A 23,207-nucleotide genomic window follows, 5' to 3' on the forward strand; every position below is an offset into this window, starting at 1 on the left:
GCATAATGATTACTCACCATTTGTTTTTGTCTTTAAGCTTAGGAGGCTGGAACCCACTTTTTGACATCAAAAACAAGGCCCTAGAAAGGAAAAATAGAGTCAAATGCATGAATCAAAAATAAATGATGAGGCCAACAAAATTTCCTATTCATATCCTAAACAAACTTCAAAAAAATAGGATTTAAGCTACTGTGGCGTGATGAAACATTTGAAGAAATATAAAAGCAGGAAGAAGCCTTCCTAAGAATCCTTCAGGACTCTTCTTGATGGCAGTAAAACAGTAAAACACACCTCATTGGATGCAGGTCAAACATTGGTGGCTGCAGCTCAGCCAGCTCAATGGATGTGATGCCAACAGCCCAAATATCACAAAGCTGGTTGTAGCCTCCGTTCTTCTCTACTGCTGCTACCTCCGGGGCCATCCTAAAGTATATTGCAAAACTAAAAATTAAGGTCAAATAAACACCAAATAAATACATAAACTCATTCTGCAACTATCTAAAATCTGTGTGACAGATCAGAGACCTGTATCAGCAGGATGCAGGTCTGAACCCTCGTCTTAAGAGTTCAACGTCTCATTCTAGGACACCACAACGGGAACTGAACTCGTCTAACTGCTAATGTCACAAGCACTCACCAATAAGGTGTTCCAATGAAGGACTTTCTTTTGGCAATGGTGGCCGTTATTTTGGCTGCAACTCCAAAGTCAGCTGTAACAAGAAGTGACAGGGCTTTTTAGCTTATGCAACACACACACACACACACACACACACACACACACACACACACACACACACACACACACACACACACACACACACACACACACACACACACACGCGCGGATGGCATTAAGCATCTTACCTAACTTCACATCTCCGTTGTCTGTTAGAAGTATGTTGGCGCCCTGTTAAATAAATCCCACAGACCTTTGTTAAGTCTTAAAAATCCTGAGCCGAGTCGATGTTTATTCTAAACAGCAGAAGTCTCTGGATGAGGCGGGAACTCTGTATTTGTTTATATCTGATTTGACTTTCAGTAAAATTCACCCTGCATCAGAGTTTTTGAGTGTTTATGTTGGCGGTGACTGACAGTTTCTGTGGTAGCATCCTGTGGTGAGCAGAGGAAACAGGAAGTGCTCGCTACGAAAAGCTGAGAGAAGATAATAGGCCCAGCCCTGACCTTTATGATAACACAATTGAGTGAGGCTCCAGGCTTTCATGCATTAATCAAGCACGATCAACTACAGTTGAACCTCGAAGTTGCTGCAAATGGCTCTGCTGGTCACTAGTGTCTGAGTGAGATCCTCCTCTGCTGTGCTCTTTTTGGCTCAAGTTAACATTTTTCCTGTTGTGCTGCATCTGAGAGAATCTGAACTTCTTAAACATCAACATACGTGTTTAATTTGTCTGTTTGCAGAAAAAGCAAAGAGATGATACCTTGATATCACGGTGCATCTTTCCCTTCATGTGCAGATAGCCCAAACCCTGTAAAGAAAAGGATTCTGGTAAAAGTCAACTGACAGTCTTTAATATTCATTAAGAGCTTATGTTCATATTACCTGTAGGGTTTCTCTGCTGACATATGCAATCTGAAGCTCAGACAGAGGTCCTGTCACTGTATCAAAATGACTTTATTCAGTGAGTGCAGTTTGAAAAGCAGGTGGAAATGATGGTTCTGGATTAGAAGAGCTCACCATGATAGATATCCTGCAGAGATCCTCCACCACAGTACTCCATGCAGATCCAAAGTTTCTCTCGACTGGAGGAGGAGAAGAGTAAAAATAAATAAATAAATAAATAAAAAGGAGTTGTTTGGCTAGATGCATTTTGAGATTTAACAGTCTGAACATTTTGCGTAGCAGTTTTAGAATAGAATAGACTTTGTTGATCCCACAGTGGGGAAATCCACTTGGTACAGCAGCACCAGCATGTAAGAGAATACTTTGAAGAAAAATAATAACAAAGGTACATGTATACACTAGGGGTGCTCCGATTGATCGGCCACAGATAATTATCGGCCGATTTTCCTGCAAAAGTGTGTGATCTGTGATCGCCGATCACTGCCTTTCATTTCCGATCTGGCACTGGCGCTTACTCTTCCCGGCCGGTAGTTCACTCTTCCGCTTCTCCCCGCTTAGTGCGCATGCGCGTGGCGGCAAACCCGCAAAGACAAACATGTCTGTCGTGTGGAACTTCTTTACAGTGTGCGAGAGTGATATTAAGTTTGCGTCTTGCAACACTTGCAACGAAAACATACCCCGCAGAGGAAGCACTTCAAAAAAATTCCAACCCAACGAATTTGATCTGACATTTAAAGACTAAACACTTGGCGGAGCATGGTGAGTTTTTGAAGCTCACCGCAGACAATGAAAAGAAGCCTGCTAATGCAGCCACAGTCAGACGGCAGCTAACGCAGCCGACGCTTGGAAACACTCGCCCATATGAGCGTGACAGTCAAAAGGCTAAGCAAATTACCCGTAAAATCATCGAGTTTATTGGACTAGACGACCAGCCTTTTTCAGTTGTGGAAGACGACGGATTCCGCCGACTACTAACCCACTTGGAACCTCGCTACATGCTACAGGGACGTAAATATTTCGCCGACGTTGCCCTTCCAGAGCTCCACCAGACAGTGTATTCTTTCATCGAGGGACTCCTTAAAGAAAGCGTCTCATCCTCTGTGAGTTTCACAAGTGACGTTTGGAGCTCAGATGTCAGTCCTGTGTCAATGCTGAGCTTAACAGCTCACTCGATGTATCTGAATGTAGCCTTGGTTAATTTGATTTAGGCGGTGATGTGAGATATTGACTTTTTTTGCACTATTTGTAGCCTAAAGAGAGCCTTAATGTTTTCAATTTCTTATAAATTGTTACTGATATTACATAATTTGAAGTGAAGTAAAACCATGTTTTTTCTGAATTAATATGTAACACATGCATTAGAACTCACCATAGCTAAATGAACAATTTACAGCCAATCTATGTAATTGGTATCGGTAATCGGCCTCTTGGCTGATCGGTATCGGTGATTGGCAGATTAAAACCTGATCGGAGCATCCCTAGTATACACACATAAGCAGTAAGCTATTATTGTAACCTTCAACCACTAAAAACCACAAATAAAAATTAGAAACTTGGGTTCTAGAACTTTGTCCTCCTTTCACACATCTAAACTGAATCCAGTGGGCAGCCCAGAACCGAGCTAGCTTTGTTTTGTCCCTTACACAATAGCATCAGCTCCACTTTGCCTGGACCAGGTTGGGAGTTTTCTCATTAAAGCCGGGCGTACACTGTGCGACTTTTTCACTTTTTTGAGCCGATTTTCCACTCGTGCGAGAATCCACAAGATCGGGACGAGTTTTGCGCTGAGCGTCGTGTAGTGTACAGTGGGTTACGAGAGGCGATTAACACCACGTGACCAGTTACCGATCAGCAATTGTGAGCTCGCACGGACTTCTGGCGTGTTTGATATTTTGCTCGTCCCTCGTGAGGGTATCGCACTGTTGAAGCGGCGCTGTGAGCAGCTGTGACCCAAAAAACACAGATTTACTTTCTTCATTTCGTTTTCCTCATCCAACCCCCATAAATCCCTGTGTGTCCTCCTGCAGCACTCCCGAAGGACAACAGGCAAGACAAAAAAGTCTGACGTGTTGTGTAAAAACGGCTATTTTTAGCATATTTTTAGGTCCGACGTGTTGCTACCAGACGTACAGTGTGAGCAGTCAGGTCGCATCCGAGAACTGGGTCGTACAGTGTGAGCACATGGCTCGTGAGATCTGCCCTGCGAGGAAGTCGTACAGTCTGAGCTGAAGCTGAGTGCTACGAGTGAAAAAGTCGCACAGTGTACGCCCGGCTTAAGGTAGCCCTGCATTTTCCCACGCCTGACCAGACAACTTTTCAGTCTTCTTCTTGAGGAGGTCTACCTGGACCCTAAACGCAGGATGCAATATCAGTCAAAGAGTCTCCAAAAGCAAGACTGCTCAGGCTGCTTTTGATTAATAATTGAGACACCGCAGACTTCTCCGTGCACTTTTGCCTCACCCACGTGCTCATGGGCTCATGACACCACAGACAACGAACTGCCTATGTGCTCAATCACGTCTGCATGCCTCAGGCAGTGTGGAACGAACGCGGCCAGGCTGGGCGTACCGGAGCCGATGCTAGTGTGTAAATGTGTGGCATTAACTTGCTTGTTCAGTCTTTTCCTGTCTCGGTCAGAGACACCCTTGCACCCCAACAGACCATCGTCGCCTTTTGACCGCTGTGTTTTATTTGTGCACCATGCAGCGGCAGCTTACAGCGGCACTTTGTCGTTACGTAGTCCCAAGTCTAAATCGGTTCCTGGAAATCCTTCGTGTTACTTCATACTTTTCAGTTGCAGTCAACATGATTATTGAGCTCACCAGGAGTAATTTGTATCCTTACTGAGTAATTGTAATCACTTTAGTACACAAAATGCTAGTTCCTGCTATTCACTTCCATTGCTTATGCTAAGCTAAAGCAGTTAGACTGCTGCCAGACCAGAATAAATACTGTGGTGGTGCTTTTTTTGGTGATTTTTCCCCCCTCACTTATCTAACTTTGGGGAATACCAAAATGGACAAAATTTCTCTTAGGGTGTATTATCCTTTTAAAGATTTGTTTAAAAAGCTGAAATTACTGCAGAACAAGCAGAGGCATTAGGAATCTTGGTCTTTTAACAGTCTAAATGCAATATTGGATAACATTAACAGGGTGGTTCAGCATTTGCTGTAGAATACATGAACTAAATGCAACAGGCTGCTTAAAAAAGGCAGGTAGAAAACTTGCTGCAACAAGCCTCAAGTGTGTTTAAAATCGTTTTTGTTTGTTTTAAATTTAAGTGTGTTAGTTTTGCCCAGGGCTCTTGTGAAATGCCTTTGAAGAATTAAAAACGGCAGCTGGACTAGCTAAACCCACCAGCCTTATTAGCAGTTCCATCGTGCACATGCACAATCATACCCTCTAGGTACAAAAGCAAGCTCCAAGTAAAACTGATCAAACATTTGATTACCAGAACAACACACACAGGCTACAAAGTTAGCCAACTCTACATTAGCTGTAATGTAGCAAGAAAATGACTTATTGGAAACTCGCTTTCTGCTTTTATCTTTATGTTGTGCTGACGGGGACAAAAACTAATGCATGAATTCCATTACAACATAACATTTTAATAGCAAGAATATGCAGCTGCACCTGCTACTGTATTAGCAGCAAAACAACAAACTGCATGCATGCAGTTTCTCAGTGACTAAAACATCACCTCCACCATAAAACTTTTTCTGATGCTCCAAATACAGAAAAACATCCCTTACCAGGGTTTTTTGAATAAATTAAAAAAAAAAATCAGAAAATAAGTTTAAATGTTAACTAATAGTTAACATCACTTAAATGCAACAGCAAATTCTCTCATTGCTACTGAGCATTTTCTCCACTTATGTGGTCATGATATAAGGCTGTTGCTGTAATTGGGAAGTGAACTGTGCTGGGCCAAACGAGGAGAATATTAAGATTTTCTGAGGAAAGAGAAAAACAATTGTCTACCTTTCAGAAGTGGAACTGGCAAAAAAAAAAAAACTGCATGGAAAACATGTGAAAACGTTTGTTTTTAACCCCAAATTGAACAAGTTTACCTAGATCTTAAAATGCAGCTCAGATGATGAAACTGCAGCTATGATTATGATAACAAGCTAACAAATTGAACTAGCTCCTCTTAGGATAACCGGCTAGCAGAGCTTCTGACTGACAGTTTGTGTGCAGCAGCAAATCAACTATCCTGATTAACAAGATTATAAAAGCTCATAAATGAAAAATCACTTTGATGTGTGGGGGAACTTTTCCAGGGCCTCTTTAGCAGGGTGGGACTGGGAGGAGAGTGCTGTAGCCTTTTAGCTGGAAGCTAACCGGAGCCTGGGGCTAACATCACCACCCGGTGGAACACTAGCGACATGAAGGTGGGTTGATCGCCGACACATGTCGGAGTCAGCCTGGTTATTATCAGCTGCTTAACGACACCGAGCGGACTCACGTTCACGTTTGAAAGCAGCGCTGATTCCAGAAACCTCAGCACAAAGTGCGTTCGTTAATCTGAGCAGGCATGACGAACAAGGGAAGCGAGCGCCAGCGGAAAGCGGGGGCGAAGCAGAGCGGAGACAGTAGAATTTTGGGGTAAGGGTCTACGTAGGGGGCAGGCGTATTACATGAACGGACCCATCTGATTGGCCGCATATCAGAAGGGCTACATTTGATTGGTCAAGTAATAATTCTGCGTAAAAAACAGCTGGTTTACAAAAAGTTGATGTATGACACGGATGGAAATTAGGGCTGTCGCGGTTGAGGAATTCCCCCTGCGGTGATTCAGGGTGGCTTAATATTGCGGTGTGCGATATTACTGCAGCCCTTTTTTTTATTGCAGTACTATCTAAACAAAATGTTTACACATTTAAAAAAGGTTAAAAATTGCCGTGCCTTCTTTAATAACACTTTACTGAATGCAGATCAAAGGGCAGTAACAACACAGATCGCAGTAACGTTTGTTTCTCCGACAGTCGGAGTCCGACTGAACTTAAAAACAACAAAATTCAGGAGAAGGTTAAACTTTTAAATGCAAATTTGGCTGCAGCATCTAACAAATAAGAAACAAGTCCCCATTTTGTTTAGTTGTTTAAAATCAAGCATAAAAAATTACATGTACCGGGCGCGCGCCGGAGGGGGAGGCGGGCGCACTATCATTTCACTTTCACACACACGAATGACGGTGATTTATAGCTCGGTCACGTCCTTGTTACCTACAAGGAAAACCAAGCATGTTAACCAGATACGGTTTGAGAGAGGATCTGAGAGGGGTGGCAACATTTCCAGCAACACTGAAAACCCTCTCGGATGGTGCGCTCGTTGCACTAACGCACACGTACTTGCGTGTGACTCTGGCGAGCAAAGGGAATCTCTCCCGGTTGTTGCTCCACCATGTCAGGGGGGTTTCTTTAGGGTGGATGCATTCCTCCTGCAGGTAGCGAGTGAGCTCCAGCTCGGCTCAAACTCTCTTCAGGACGGTTGCAGAAGCAGTGCTTGTCCGGGACTTCAGCAGGTCTCCGAGCGTTTATTTATTTATTTATTTTTGCCGCTGGTGGCAGCTCTGTCTCGGCCAAGGACTCTGGCTGCGCAGCAGCTGATGTACTGAAAACCAAAGTGCTCCCAAAGGAGCGAAGTAACGTTTCGTTTTGATACCAGTGCAGCCATCCTTCTCAACATGCATCATTGAGTTGAACCAAGTTCAGTAATCGCGGTGGCCCATGATGCAGCGCGGTGGGCTTCTTCATTTTGCGATATTTCATTTTTGCGGTTACCGCGACAGCCCTAATGGAAATGTTTGAACCAAACATTTATCGCCGTTTTTGACGTGCTTTGCGATGGGCCTATCGCACGTTCTGTTATCGCGATGACGATAATTTTTCGATATATTGTGCAGCCCTAGTAAGGAGGATGTCTGAACCTGTGGTTAAGCAGAAAATGACACGTCCAGAATAACACCTCAAGAATAAAATGTAACAATGACATGAAATTAAGTGATAAAATCACAAGATTGAAGCAGCAAACATTTAGCTGCTCTTAGATTTTTTAAGAACTGTGTTGTGTAGCATCTTATTAAACTAAATATTAAAGGGCACGTATTATGCAAATCTGACTATTTGCCTCCTTTTGTTCTGCCATGTGGCTCTCTACTGCCTCTATAAACACTAAAAATGTGAAGAAAAAAAATTAAATAAAAAACATCCATCCATGTTGAGACAGTGTTTGGTTTTAGGAATTAGGACCCTTAAACAAGCCATTTTAAAAAGTCCCTTATTGTGATGTCACAATCTGAAAAATTAGCATAGAACTTTCCTTTACCCTTTGAGACCCCACCCACCAAAATTGTTGAGGGCTTGACATTTTTATTTACAGAGACAGGGAGCGAGGATATGCTGGAGGGACTATGTTTCTCGGCCTGGGAACGCCTTAGGATGCTTTGGAAAAGCTGGCTGGTTGAGGAGAGGGAAGTTTGGGCCTCTTAGCTTAGACTGCTGCCCTCCTGATCCGATGCTTGATTAAAGGACAGTAATGAATAAAGAATGGAAGGGGATGTGACACAGAGCTACCAGTAACCATCAGCAAAACTCTTTTGGTGTGTGAACCACTTTGAGGCATTGGTTCTGTTGAATTGGGTGGTTCTATTTGGTCAGGATGCTTTTTAGAACCTCAGACGTTTCACAGCAGGATTTGCCAGCAAACCTTTGATTGAAAGAGCTGTTGCTACTCTCTGTCAAATCAGCAGATGCGGGAGATTTAAGTACTTTTAATAAAAGCCCAAGTCTAAATTGTTCAAAGTTGATGCCAAAGTCTTCCAAACAAGCCCTGTTCCCGAGTCAACGCCATCTTTGTTTTGCTCAATTGCAGTTCTGGTGCAAAACTTGCCCAACAAACCTAGAGTGCTGTGATAGGCATGGCACAAAACTGTTCTAGCCAATGGTAGGCCTGCTGAGGGTACAATGGAGTGTGGTTGGACCAACCTGCAGAGCATGTTTGCAAAAAAAATTAAAAAAGCATGAACATGTTTTGTATCAACCATCGACCTGTTATGACGAAAAATTATAACATGTCCCCTTTAAATAGTTGCTCGAGTTATTCTGGTGCAACAAACAAAGCATTAGACTAATTAAAGCATCAGAGGCGGATCATTCCAGCAGTAAGCTGCTGTGCTCCATGTGGAGAGATGGAGAAGACATACCTGCTGTGCCAAGGCAGGCACTTCTCTGCATAAACAGCCACATAAAAGAGTTCAGAGACTCAAATTCCAGTTAAACCTGCTGGAACTCTAAAGCGCTTTGTGCAGACCGAATCTACTTCCTCTTGTATAAAAGTCACAAAAAACGCAGACCCCAGTAAAACACAAGGGGATGGTCGTGGTACAGAAGGAGGCGACTCATGAGTCATTGATTCACATGCTCGTGTGACAAGGTAACTAGGAACAACATGTGAGTTAGAACAGCAGGCTGTTAAATCACTTCAAGTTGCATTTGAATTCCACTAATGTTCAGCCATGGGCTGACTAAGAGAGGAGGAAAGTCTGAGTTTGAAATGACAAAGCAGGGTATATTTTCAGCTGTCTCGTACCAGAGGTAGCTCCCAAAGTAGGCCACAATATTCTGGTGCATGCATTCCTTCACCATGAAGATTTCTTGCTGAATGATGGAAAAGTCGTCCCCTAAAAAGAGAGGGAGAAAACAGAGACGTTAAGGTAATTCACTGTACAAATCTTTTTCTACTTGCATAAAACTGGAGTGAATGGAAATCAACTGATCTGGTTTAGAGTTCATTTATTAAACTTGAGCAATTAGTGGGATAGAGGTTCTGGATGCCTTAAAATTAAGGTTTTCAAATGACATTACCTTGCTGAAGGATGAAAATCAAACAAATATGTTTCATATTTAACTCTGACTATTGCACATTACAAAACAGCCATCAACCTTAGAGGGAGCTTGGTGCCTTTTTCGACTTTGTGGTCTTGGCCAATTTCCAGAGCTGCTTCCCAGTGTACTCTTAACACATCCCACCAATAGGAAGTGAGAAAGTAAAAACACGTAAGCCAAGCTCCCAGTTCAGACGCAGAGCTCTGGAATCCATTAACGGGAGTTTAAGATCTACCAGACTAGCAGCTTCAGCACTTTATCAACACACCATTATCAAAGGCACCGGTCCAGATGAAACTCCTGTTACGACACATCCTGCTAAAAAACATTAAATAGCCAGCTGTGCACTTTCTACATTTAAGTGAGTCAAATCTACAAAGTGATATATACACTGGTTATATTATTTATAAACTGTAATAAAATTATTCTTCAGTCTCAGTCCAAGTGTTGCACATGTCTGTGTGTAATCTCACACCACAACTGGATTCAAGACACCGTATCTTGTGGCTGAAGTTGTCAGATCTAATTGTTCAAACGGTCTCCTAACCAAGAATAAACTTTCCATTTCCAGTCAGAAAATTGCTGCATAACAGTCATGCTTTCAGTCCGTCGGGGAGGGCTTACTCTTTCACATGAGCGCCTGAATTTACGCCTATTCAGAATCCCCACGAGCCAAACCTTCCTGTAACATACAGGAAGGTTAAATCTTGTTTGGACTATAAATCTTGCCAGAAAAAAGCATCAGCAGCACGGAACGACAGCAAAACGTTGCAGCTTCAAACAGAGTCAACTATAGTCTATGGAGTGTGTTAAACCAGTTGCGATGCGGCAATTTTCAGGCGCATCCCAGAAGCGGCACGCCACACCGCTAAAGATAGGATCGGGTTCTATTTTTGCCACAAGCTGCTTCTGGGACACATCAATTTCTGCAGTTAACATAAGGCTAGACAGGAAATCACACAAGGGTTTCAATGTACAATCCCTGGTAATTTTCAAAATAAAAGTACTACAGTGATGCTATTTCATATATTTGAAGCTTACATGTGACCCAGCTAGGGATGTCCCGTTCCGACATTGATATCGGATATATCGGCCCAAAAACACTACCGGATTACCTCGGACTGCATCAAAAACCTCCGATATTAGCAGTACGTTCCGCTTTAAATTCCACTCCAGCAATTCTATCCATCAGCGCCCATATCCAGCATGCAAAGTCCACGTGATCAGAACAGTGTGCGCTAGCAAAGTAGCAAGGAACAATGTCAGCCATGTGGCTGTATTTTTCGTTAAAAGTCCGAAAAATACGGCTCAAGTTACGAACAAGTTTTCCATGGTGGAACAGAAAAACATTGCATGAGGATTTTCAGTGTGTGAAATTGAAACTTTAGACACTCAACTTGTAGCAGTTGGTCAGTGAACAATATTGTTTTTTCCCTTATGTCCCTAACCTCAGCTGTTCACATTTATGCAACCAAAGATTAATATAAAATTGGTCAGTTTTTTATACTTACTGTTGCTGGCTTTTGTTTTCTGTTTGAGTAACTTCACTTGATCAATCCTTTTATACATTACACACTATGAAATAGGTAAAAATATGTATGATTTTTGCTGATATCATATCGAATTGATATCAGTCAATACTGAAGGCTGTAATATCGGTATCGTATCGGAAGTGAAAAAAGTTGTATCAGGACATCCCCGGACCCAATGGTTTATTTACTCCCATTATTGTTCCAGAAGTGCACCATTGTCTATTTCACGGCTTTAATCTTGGCAGTGGAGAAAAACTACATCATATACGACATCAAACAGTGATATAAACTGTGATTTCCTTCTTTTTGGTTTAATGGTGGATTGCAAACCATGACCTTTGAAGTCTCGAGGGATTTTGTGATCTTATGAGTCCTGCAACAAGCACAGTCAGGAAGCCGTTCCGCAGCCAAGACTCTCCCGGTGTGTAATGGACTGCATTGAAGCTTGCTAGTAAAGCGTTCCACTGACATTCCGTGCCGCCTGATGCTTTCAGTGTGAAACAGGTGTAAAGCCTTGTAATCTGATGAAACAATTAGATTTTAATGAAGCTCATAAAGCAATCACTGGATGTGTATAATACGGATTAACTTTTCATATTCAAGATGGCTGCCACAGCTCAACGTCATTAGCAAACACAAAATGACATATGGTCATGAGTTTTGATATTGATAGAAAGAACAAGATGGTCAAAGTGAGATTCCACTTCAGACATTTAAGAGGGACACGAAGAACAACTTCTCCTCCACAACGAGTAGAGTCAGCTGAGGTGGTTCAGGCATTTGGTCAGGATGCCTCCAAGGGGAGGTTTTTCAGACATGTCTTTCTGGGATGATATTCCGAAGGTAACCCATGATTTGCTTAAGGGACTATATCTCCAGACTGGTCTGGGAACGCTTTGAGATTCAAACAGAGGTGCTGGTGGAGAGGACAATCTGGGCTTCCCTGCTGCCCTCCTGACCCAGATCCAGACAAGCAGAAGAAGATGATACAAACTGGTAGCCTAGCAAACCATCCATTTATAAAGTATCTAGCCTAGGGCTGTAGCGAAGCCTCGACGAAGTCGATGACTCGATTCTAAAAATTTGTCGACGTCAGATCCGGAAGTCGACGCACCGCGCCCACTTGTTGCATCCCCAGGAGTTTGTAAATAGAGGAGGAATCTGCCTGTTTTTCCTCTAGTTCGCCCTCTTCTCCGCCTTCACTAACATCTCCGCCAAATACCGAAGACCCGGAACAACGTCCGTCCACTACTAGATTATTTTCCTGTTTTGCCCCTTCGTCTCCCGGCAACGGGCAACAACTTCCGGGGTCAGATGCGCTGCTTCGTGTCTATCGCAGATGTAGAAAATCACCGGGAGCGCTTCTCCCTTCATTAAGGAGCTTCTTTCAGACATGAGGAGAGCTGTTTTGGTGGTAGCAGTCTCTCCTCCGTGCTGGTCTGTTTGCTGCTGGGTGTTTTTGGTTTATTTAAACTTGGTAACTTTAACTTAATGTTGGTAAAGCTACTGTTAGCATCTTCGCTAACAGCTTCTTGCGTTGGGATAAGCTGTTACGTTTTGGTTTAGAGTTCATCTTTTTTGTGGTGTAGATCTCCCTTTTATTACATTCAGAGTGTTGTGGGTTTTCGGTTTAGTGTAAAATATCACCTGAGTTTGGTTTAACCCGTAAGACCACTCGCCTCACGCACATAAGTGACCAAAACAAAGCAGCATGGAGACACTCCATCTTCTACCACCTCTCAGGCAGCAGCCTGCACTCCCAAGTTCTACACGTCACCAGAACATAACCAACCGCAACACAATAAAAGCAGTGTTATACAAAATGGAAGGCCTGTAGTGTTTATTCTCTTACAGTAAGAATTTATCCATTTTTTTTGAGGAATTTATTTGAGATTTTCTGGTTTTTGTTAATTGTGCAATAGAAAAATAATCATTAGATTAATTTTCTAAATAGTCATTAGAATAGTCGACTAGTCGATAAAATAATCGTCAGAATAATCGTTTTAAAAATAATCGTTTACCCCCAGCCCTAATCTAGCCTGACCACAACCCATAGACACAACTCAAATCTGTGCTTATCTTTCAGTCTCTGAATGTAACTGGACAGCACAAGGACCAATAAACAAACATAACATATTCATCACAACAAATATCATTCAACATGGCAGTCTGACATACACTGCCCAAGAAGACACAAATGCACCCTTTTTCTAAATAAAAGACTTAAGTACCTCTTCTGCTCCTGTCTCAAAGAAAAGGGCATTTCTCAAAGGGCATTTCCAAGCATAGGCATGTTTAAAATGGCTGCCTCATGGAGCTTGCAGTGAATTGAAATGAAATTAGTGTGACACGTAAACAAGCTGCAATATGTGAGTAACCAGTAGGTGGAGTTGACAAAATGAGTGAGATACACTAGGTCTAGACGGTAGACCGATATATTGATCGGCTGATACACCAGGCCGATATACCTCCTTAGTAAGGCCAATTTAAAATCAAGAATCTCCTCAGGCAGCCCGGTGCTGCTGCACAATTTTTACGTACATGAATAACATCTGCATAATAAATGCTCTACAAATTATTTAGCAAAAATGTCTTTTAATATACCAGTTTTAATCATTTAATACTTGGTCAGGGAATTGGTTTGTTTGATTAACTTCAGGTAGATGTCTGAAAACTGAGCAGTGCACAAAATAAAAATTTAACAGTTGGGTGAACTCAGTGTTCAAAAATGGATTGAGCTTCAGAAATGTTGTGCAACAACTGATGTTATTAATGACAGTTTAGCATCTAAATAAGGTGGTAAACATCTATATCAGCCATGAAAATCTGCCCAAAAAGAGATCAGCAGCACAAATTGGCCATCAGCTGTCCATGAACTTTGCATATCAGCATTGGTATCGGCAATAGGAAAACCAATATCGATCGACCTCTACGACACACGCCATGGTCACTCCATCTCAGGTTCAGAGGTCTTTTATACCATCAACAATGCCGCTGCTGTCTTTCCTGTTGTGAACTACAAGTTAACCAGTTAATGACCTCTTCTATTGACACCATGTTTGATTTGGTTGCACCCTACAAACCCGGGGTCTCCATCCAGTCTGAGATCTCTATTGTGCCCCCTAATGGAACATTCCAGTACTACATGAATGTGAACAAAGAAGCAGCCTGCTGCCTGTGTCAACGCAAGGTTAAAAAGCAAGTATATTCCTGGCTCAAAACTAAACCCAAACACAATCTGAGTACTAATGGATTAAACTACTTCTTTGATTAAAACTTTCCATTAACCACTGGCATCTAATGAAAAACTGCATGGACTGAAAAACCTTTGGAGTCCACCTCATTTAGGATGGTCACTAAAGCCAATCAACCAAAGAAAACTTTACAGACACAATTTGTTTTTTATAGTCCTCCAGGCACTACAAAATCATGTTGATATAAATTTAAAACTCTAGCATCAAAGGTGGTAAAAGTGTTTCTTTGAAGAATGATAGTCTTAACTTGACTTAACATGTCAAGAAAATAAGAACTGAATGAATCTTTATCTTTTCAACAACTTCTTGAATTTTAAAGGAAATTAGCATTTCTGCAGTTGCATGAACAGAAGAAGGAACCACTGTTGATTGCATCAACTTCAGATATCTCTAATGACAGACAGCTAAGAGCCACTAATGATTGAACATGAAGTTACTGTGGTCAGCACAAAAAAGTAACAAGTCACCCCACAGTCTTCTCATCTTGGTGGGTTGAGGCCTGAGAATGTAGTCACTTCCTCTTGAGCTGAGTGCTTCCCTCTGCTCTGAATACACACATTCTTGCTCTTCGTGTCAGGTTTCTATTCATTACGTGAGAGTTATTCGACGCTAAGTCTTGATCAAGTTAAGATTATTTGAATTAACAGTGAAGTGGTTTTGCAAGCAAAGCTGGTTCTTAGTCAGTACACTGTGTTTGGATTAAACTAAAGGACAAACCAAAACGCTACCAGTCTTGTTACGACATCTTTTCAAGCTCAACTACTTGCATGGTTATAAATTCAGGCCAGCAGAAAATGCTCTTATGGGAACAACCAAGAACATTTAAAAGAAAAACTGTGCAACAACAAAAAAGGGCAAAACGCCATACACTAGACATATTTTGATGTGTCCTGTGTGCTGGAATGAAAATAATTTGACCAAACAGGTAAAAAAATAAACTGAATGTGTGAATTTGAGTTAAACAGTGTCGCATGAAGTTTTTAACTAATTTCTAAATTTAATTTACTTTCCCTCTCAACATTTTATCAGAGGTGAAATCTTGGAAAATGTCTCTAAATTATCTTTTTAAATGAAGCCTAGCTACTTCTGCAGATCTAAACTAACTTTGTTTTCACTGTCTCTTGTTCTTACCAGCGTCACACACCTCCCAGTCTGACCTGTTTGACTGCACAACCCGCCCAAAGACCTTTACCTCTGGGAGTGAAAGGAGTAACTAGAGAAAAAGCTGGATAGAAAAAGTCCAGAAGCAAGATTTATCTATAACAAAAATCATAAATATAGTAAATAGAAATAAACAGATTTCAGAAGGTATGATCTAGACGAAGGCAGATATTCAGAGCTTTATGACGTGAACGTTAAATTCCATTAAATTATATTAACCATGAACGCAGCTTTAACTCCCTATCCTTAAACTTGAACCCTTTTTGTTTGAGTATTCCTGACGTATTTATGGTAAATGTTTACCATAAAGGTTTAAAGTAACTATTTAAACTCAAGGTTTTCAGGACAACTCCCTTCACCTTCATCATCTTGAGTTTACAGAACAAACATCAGGCTTGAAAGAAAGAAGTAGTTTCAGTTCGAAGCACCACCAACACTGACTGTCAAAAAAATAAATAAATAAAAGAGAAAAAAAAACAAGCAAATCTTTTATTTCACTTGTAATCAGCTGAGTTCAGTGTGCATGCTGGTGGTGGTACAAAGCCCTTTTCATAATCCCACTAATCTGGATCACCCTAACTCTGCCACTAGGTCACCATCAACATGGACCCTAAGCTAGATAGGCATCAAGTGTCTTTTAGGTCCACTTACACTTAAAATCAATCCATCCAGCTCAAAACATTAATATAATATTTCTGGGAAATAAAACCCTTTAACCAGATCACAGAAGATTACAAACCCATATAAAAGCATCTAAAACAAATATTTTTGTTATTTTATGTTACAAACAAAAAAAAAACCTTACCTGGTTCCAACTTTATAATCTTGACAGCTGCTAGCGCTCCTGTTTGGATGTTTCGAGCCTGAAGAAGAAACAATCATCAGCAAGGAAACAATAATAGCTGATAAACACTGGGTTTATGGCACGGTGAGAGTATGACGGGCTTTTGTTGCATCATTATAGAGCAAACAGCAGCAGATGATCCACCGTGGTTGACCTGTAAACGGGATCAGTTCAGAGAAGGATTACAAGCCAAATGTTTGCTTTGATGGGGAGATTAATCAATCCAGGAAAGTCACAGCTAAAGCTCTAAATGTGATATTTAAGAGTAGACAAAATACAAAACGAAACCAGCCAGAGGTGCATCAGGATGATATAATTAGTAATCTGAGAAGGATATTATTGAAAAACTTAAACTATTGACATTTGGTAAAAAAAAAAAAGAAAAAAGAAAGGTACATTTTAATACACTGGTACATATGTCAGTTTTACTCACAAAGTGTGTGTAAACAATGGTGTAACCTAAAGACAAACACTGATTCTGCAACTACTTTCAAACACTTGCCTTCTAAAATGTTTGAAAATGTTTAAAATGTAAGCGATGAGAGTGAGGAACGAGTGAAACTCCTCATTTACTGTTTGGAACCAACATATTTCGCCTTAATGCATCAAAAGATCTCAGCAGTTTTTATTTTATTTTTCTGTGATTATTTACCATCTAAAAGCTATTTAAGATCATCTAAAGAACATCGATCCAGAGTTGACTTCATCGCTCAGACGTGATCTACCTTTAAACATATGAAATCATTTCTGATATTATCTGTTTTGTTTTATTACTGCGTTGCTCTATTTGTAAACATGTGATTAACTTTGCAGAGAAATCCTTTAAGAAACATCCATCCTTATTGACATTTCTAAGCCAAAGCAAGCTGCGCTGTCTCACAAATCCAGGTCAAGACGGGATGCTCCCTAATCCGTGAAGTGAAGGGACGAGCAGCTAAATCAGCCGTAAACCACAAAACCATCCCGACTACCAACTTTACACACGAGGAATGTGCTGGTCATTCAGACACAAACATAAACCCACACAAAGCTTAAAATTACCCTACAGTCAGTCCCACATTGACACAAAATATCTCTACAAAAACACGTACTTGGGCGTTTATGTTCTGCGCATCTCAGCCGGACAGGTTTTTGAATGCTTATTTTCTTCTGTGGAAGTTTGCAAGGTTCAGCTTGAACATGCACGTATTTAGTGACAGAGGGCTTGTTTACAACCAGTGGTTCACTTTACACTTCCTGAAGCTGCTGTACCCAACTTGAGCACTGAACCAGGAAAGGAGAAGTCCTGAATTTACTGCTAACAAAGATGATGCAACAGATGAGGTAGCGTCAACAAACTTTACCGCACTTTGATGGAATGAGGAGTTGGGAATTTAACGCCTGTCTGACAAGAAAAAACAGATAAGAGATCTATCAACATACCAGACTAAAAAAAGATTCATCTGACGCCTGAAATGATCTTTAGAAACTAAACATATGAGTGACAAATCATGAAATTACGAAAGTTAGGTGAGCAGAGGAAGATGCAAGAGTCCTGGTTCCTTATTAGACATCCCACTTTGACACAGACCAATACCACATCTTCAATTCAGATTTTTTTTAGATTCATGGTTTTAAAAGCAAAAGACAAGGTCATCTAAACAAGACCGATTAATAAGAAGGAAATCAGCTGGATGATGGGAAGCTGTCATCCAAATGTTTTTTTTAAAGGAGACCCTATGTTACTGTAAGAAACAGAAAAACTACATTCAGTAAATATTATAGGATGTCTCTATAATAACATGAGTCTGCCTTCAACCCAATTCTGTCACCCACTGAAAAGAATCAAGGCCTTGAGCTTTACTTTCCAATTAGCTCTCTCACACATTCAGTTTGTTGTTTTAAAAGAGAAGTGACCACCTCGTGGTCAACATGAGCCTGCTCAATTAGAAATGGTGAATGCATTCAAAGCAACACAGAACAAGTCCACATTTTTTATGCAGTTATCTTTGATCTCCAACACATTGCAAAGCTTCCTCTCCGTTTCCATGAACCTGGTTCGTAGTACAGTTACAGATAAGGATTTAGATGTTGGGAATGCTGTGCAAGGCAGGAATAATGAGGACTTTTCCCTATTCGAGGCATTTCCGCTGTCATTTCAGCGCTGAACACTCCCTTAGTGTAACACATGTTTGGACAGAGGCTGGGTCGTATTTCAGCCCACTGAAGCCGCCAGCTCGTGAGTGCTGAGAGAATACCAGGCACAGCATTCCACCGGTGGCCCGTCTGGGGGTGGGGGCTGGCCAGAGAGCCTTTGTATGAAGACAGGCTACGACAAACCAGCAGATCCAGCCTGGATCAGATGGTAGTAAGCCTGTTGGTCTGTGACAGAACGATAAATAAAAAGATTCTCTAACAAAGTACACTTCAAAGCAGCCTAGGAAACAGTAGCAAAACCATCTGAGGGTTCCAAAGTTTCTTTATTATAAACCTCAAAAACTGCATTGGTGTCGTACCAATAACACCTTGCTTTTATTACCCAAAAGGACATTTGCAGAACAACAGAAGAGGAAATTATTTAGGCAGAGCTGACTGAGATCTGTGTGAAATGGCAAGCACAACTTTTGAGGTAAAGGCGACGTTTTCATCTAGCCTTTGGTTTTAAATATCAGTCTGAAAGCTCAAAATAATCCCCATCTTTTCACTGCGGTACTTAACCAGGCAGCAGATTATATTTTAGCACCTTTCAGCAAACAGCTAAATAATGTGGTAAAACAGCCAGGCACGTTATAGTACTTTTGTTCAATGTGTCCAAGCAGACTGCTCATTGTGATGCAATAATCAGGTATGGACATAATTGATTCACATTAAAAGATCCCATGTTCAGATTACTGAAATTAAACAAAGAAAGTCAGCTCTGGTGGTGGTATATAACATACAAAAATCAAAACAAAGTCACATTCTTCAGTTTGTGGATTGATTCTCGGGCAAACAAGACCTTCCAGTGCATAAACATAACTTAAAACCTTCACTGACCACGTTTGGTCCCCTTCTCTCTCTCTCTCACTCTCTCTCACACACACACACACACACACACACACACGCTGAATAAACTTTTTATATTATTTTCCACGTCGCCGAGATGCCCTCTTGCACCCCACCATCAGCAGCAAGTTTCTACAACAAACTTGACTTATTACCATGCCATGCCTTGGGTGTCTCTAGCTTGGAGCTATGCATTATAACATCACACCATGCCAACAGAACACAAACTTACTGAATATAGCCCTTTACGATGCCACCAGACTACCAAACTGACTTGTGCTTGAAAAACTGGATGTCCTGCTTTAGATGAGGCAACACCAGCGGCATGCACTTCAATCTCAAAATCACGGCTGATATTAAACGTAGTTTAGTCAGCAAACAACAAATTGGTCTAATGAATCAAAATTTGCTAAATATATTGCATTCTTGGATGCGCTTTAGGCAGCATGTGATTTATGGAAATGCACACTGATCAGATGTCATTGGTCTGAAAGGGAATTTCCTCACACCCATTGTTCTGTCTTTTGTAACAGAAACAATTAAACTCAATGAGCCAGTTATAAATAATCTAGTGAAAACTGGCAAGGCAGATAAGATTTAAAATAAAAGTGCTGTTTGTGTCATTTCAGCAATAATCCACATTAGGGATGTCACCCCGGTGTTGGCTTCTCGGCACTGAATCCCAGTTGCTTTTAGAGTTTGTTTTAAAATACTGGTGTTGGCGTACAATTTGTTGAATGGACTGGCACCTTCCTATCTAGCGGACATGTTCGTGCCGTATGAGGCAACTCGCCAGTTGAGGTCGGCTGACCAGCAGCAGTTGGTGGTTCCAAGAACAAGGCTGAAGCTGAGAGGAGATAGGTCCTTTTCCGCTGCTGCTCCTGGACTTTGGAACCAGCTTCCAAGCAATGTTAGACAGGCATCTTCTCTGGTCGTTTTTAAGTCGTTCCTTTAGACTCACTATTATTCACTGGCTTTTAACACTGACTGATTATTCTTATCCACTCCTGTTTTTAAGCGGTGTTGCGCTTTATTTGTTTTACAATTTTTTTGTATGTTTTAATATATTATCCACATTTTTACTGTTTTCAATGATGTCGGTATGTTTTTATCTGTGTGTGAAGCACTTTGGTCGACAGTGTTGTGTATAAAGTGCTATAAAAAATAAACGTGGATTGAATTGAGAATTCTTTAGTGTGAAAACCTTTAACCACAACTGTTTCTAATTGATACAACAACTAAAACCCAGCTCCATGTACCCTTACTCCTCTTCTGTGCCTTCTGGAATAACTATGACAAGGAGACCATGTATTATAAACTACAAATGAAACTAAAACTAACTGTATTTTAATATTGTGGTGTTTCACAAACTTAAACCCACATCCATGTACTCCTATTCCTCCCTTTTCATCTCTGGACTAACTGTGGGTGGGTCCTGAAGCAAACGTCTTTGCTGTGAATTAAATTTACTGTGCATCATCATCCTTTCTGCCCTCGTTTGTCAAACTGTTGATTTTTCCTACTCGAAAGTCAGAATTTTAGATATCCGAGGAGGAAGCGAATGCATCATTAGCTAATAGCAATGGAAGTATCAAGCCAACATTATCTTAAACAGTTTATTTACCTGCTGGAGCAGATTAGGGTGATGATAACTCACTTTGAACGTTGCCAATGTTGTCATCATCCATCCCATTTAGTGAAGTGGACCCAAACTTTAGAGTGTGTTCTTTCTACCACTCTGCTTTCTCTATTTACAGCTGGCATGCAGCAATGGACAACATAATGCTCTTGCACGTGCGCTGCGATCTATCTTGGGAAACCAGGGACTGAACTCTATGGTACCAAAACAAGGCACCATCTCACTGTGGTCGGTACCACAGAATTCGGTCTGTGTCTTAAACAGTACCAAATACAATAACCATCCCTAGACACATTTCATGTTAAAAATGTATAACTTTGGTCAAAGAAATTAGAAAACAAATATATATTAACCATGCATTCCCAAGAGAAGTTATTGCCATTCTGACAGATTGAAATAATTCATCTGAGAGCTTCAAGTATAAAATGAAAATTACAATAAAAATATTCAGATGTAACGATTTGTAGGTTGTTACTTTAATTTTTTTTTAAAACACCTACAAATCGTTACACAGGTTACATGCCAGCTACATGATAGTCCCACATGTTAAATTAGGCTGTGAAAAAAATAGAAGAAACAAAAACATAAAGCATCTCAATAATAGAACACATCAAGTTTAGGCACGTTTGTGCTACTTTGAATAGGAGATATTTAAGAGAAACATCTTGCTTTGTTATGAAAAATTGTTCATCGTGCTTTTGTTTCCTTATGTTTGTATTTCTGCAACACTGCTGTGCAAAATGCTCCTGCCAGCTTCAAATCACCTAAATTTCCTCATGTCCTAATGCTCCTATTCCAAATCTACTGGCTCCCCATCTGCTCTATAGTACATTATGACGACATTACTTCTCACTTAAAGGGCACTGAATGGTAAAAATCTCAGAAATGTTGTGAATGTATTCCATATTTGGTTCTTTTTTAAAACACAGAAAAGGTTCTTTTACCTTGCTGACAGTTTCGTTTGCCGTCAGCAAGGTAAAAGAACCTTTTCTGTGTTTTAAAAAAGAACCAAAAATGGAATTAGAAACTAGACACAGCAAGAACATACCAAAGATGTTGTCTATGTATGTTCCTAACAGATTCTTGAGGTCATGTGACAAAGGCCAGCTGGTTGTGCCACATCCAAGGCAGAAAACTAAAAGGTTAAAGACTGGGGTGTAAGAAAATATCAAAATGTCAATATAGCATAATGTGCGTGTGTGTGTATATAAAGTTTTACTTACTCACTTAAAATATTTAAATATCTGAGTCCCGTTCCATCCAATTATATCATTTAAAAACATCTGCAGCTAAAGTGTTTGTGCTACTCATAAACCTGCAAAACAAACCGAGTTTATGAGCTGATTAGTCATCTTATCTCCAGCTTCTGTGGCAGACTCTGGGAACCAATGACTCCATCATACCTTGTAAACGTCTCCATAGGTCCCACTTCCCACCCTTTGAATGAGCTCAAAGTCATGCTGGGGGTTCTTCCTCTGAATTTCACCACTCGGTCGGGGAAAGATATCCATGACAGCTTGAATCAAATGGGTCCTTTACATTTAGTTGGCTTGACTCGTGGTTGCCGAAATACTGGTCTTCAATATGAGCCGATTAATACAACTCATAAAGTCTCTGTCGTTGCTCCATGTCCTGAGTCAGATTTTTGGAGAAAGCATAAAGAAAACATTTAAAATACTAGATTAATGGTTATCTTTAAAAGTAACAAACAAGAGTCCAGGTAAAAGCTTTTAAAGTGATATTTTTCACCAACTGTTTAATGTGTAACAATGTGAATTATAATGTTTAATCACAAAGTGTTTCCCTTATAGGCAGCAAATGCACCTTTATTTACAGAGGAGCACCGTGGCTATTCCAGCAAATAGCCAGAGCCAGTCGGAGGGTTAGTCGGCTAACATACTAGCTAACAATTTAGCTCCACGTTTGGTTCAAACTAAGAACTGTACTTACCGTTTAAAGCACAAAACCAGCAGGCACACAAACGCTGCATTTTTATCGTCTCGAAACCTTTAACTGTGCGATGGCGTCGAACAAAAGAACGAAACGGCCAGCAGTGCTCCTTTGTTATCGAGGAAACAGTAGTAAACTTCACTCCGCACCGACTACATAGTACACTTCAATCTCCGAAAATATCCTAACATTAAGTTTTCACCTTCTTATGTCATTAGCCTCTATTGGCAGTTTTAGAGAAGCGATAGGCTCAAACGTAGGATTTTAACGGAAAACTGTCTGTCTGAATAAGATATTTTAACGGAATAAATAAAAAAAAAGACTCCCGTGAAAGC

General features: G+C 40.7%; 1 protein-coding gene across 9 annotated transcripts in view; it reads right to left on the minus strand.

The window, feature by feature from the left end:
* The window catches only part of map4k5 (mitogen-activated protein kinase kinase kinase kinase 5), a 42,442-nt gene extending 19,235 nt beyond the window's left edge, over positions 1 to 23,207 (minus strand). For 8 of the 9 annotated variants that reach the window (XM_015969184.3, XM_054741802.2, XM_054741801.2 and 5 more), the window contains exons 1-11: positions 22,873 to 23,100; positions 22,326 to 22,554; positions 16,221 to 16,278; positions 9,173 to 9,263; positions 1,697 to 1,761; positions 1,562 to 1,617; positions 1,440 to 1,487; positions 865 to 907; positions 638 to 710; positions 292 to 423; positions 18 to 80 (exon numbers count right to left, since the gene is read on the minus strand). In XM_015969184.3, the coding sequence (XP_015824670.3) occupies positions 18 to 80; positions 292 to 423; positions 638 to 710; positions 865 to 907; positions 1,440 to 1,487; positions 1,562 to 1,617; positions 1,697 to 1,761; positions 9,173 to 9,263; positions 16,221 to 16,278; positions 22,326 to 22,433 (737 nt within the window). In that variant the 5' untranslated portion in view covers positions 22,434 to 22,554; positions 22,873 to 23,100. Of the gene's footprint in view, positions 1 to 17; positions 81 to 291; positions 424 to 637; positions 711 to 864; positions 908 to 1,439; positions 1,488 to 1,561; positions 1,618 to 1,696; positions 1,762 to 9,172; positions 9,264 to 16,220; positions 16,279 to 22,325; positions 22,555 to 22,872 lie in introns of all 9 variants that reach the window. The other variant, XM_070547046.1, reaches the window with a different exon arrangement.

This window comes from Nothobranchius furzeri, chromosome 18 (genome assembly GCF_043380555.1).
Source record: "Nothobranchius furzeri strain GRZ-AD chromosome 18, NfurGRZ-RIMD1, whole genome shotgun sequence".
NCBI classification, from domain to species: Eukaryota; Metazoa; Chordata; class Actinopteri; order Cyprinodontiformes; family Nothobranchiidae; genus Nothobranchius; species Nothobranchius furzeri.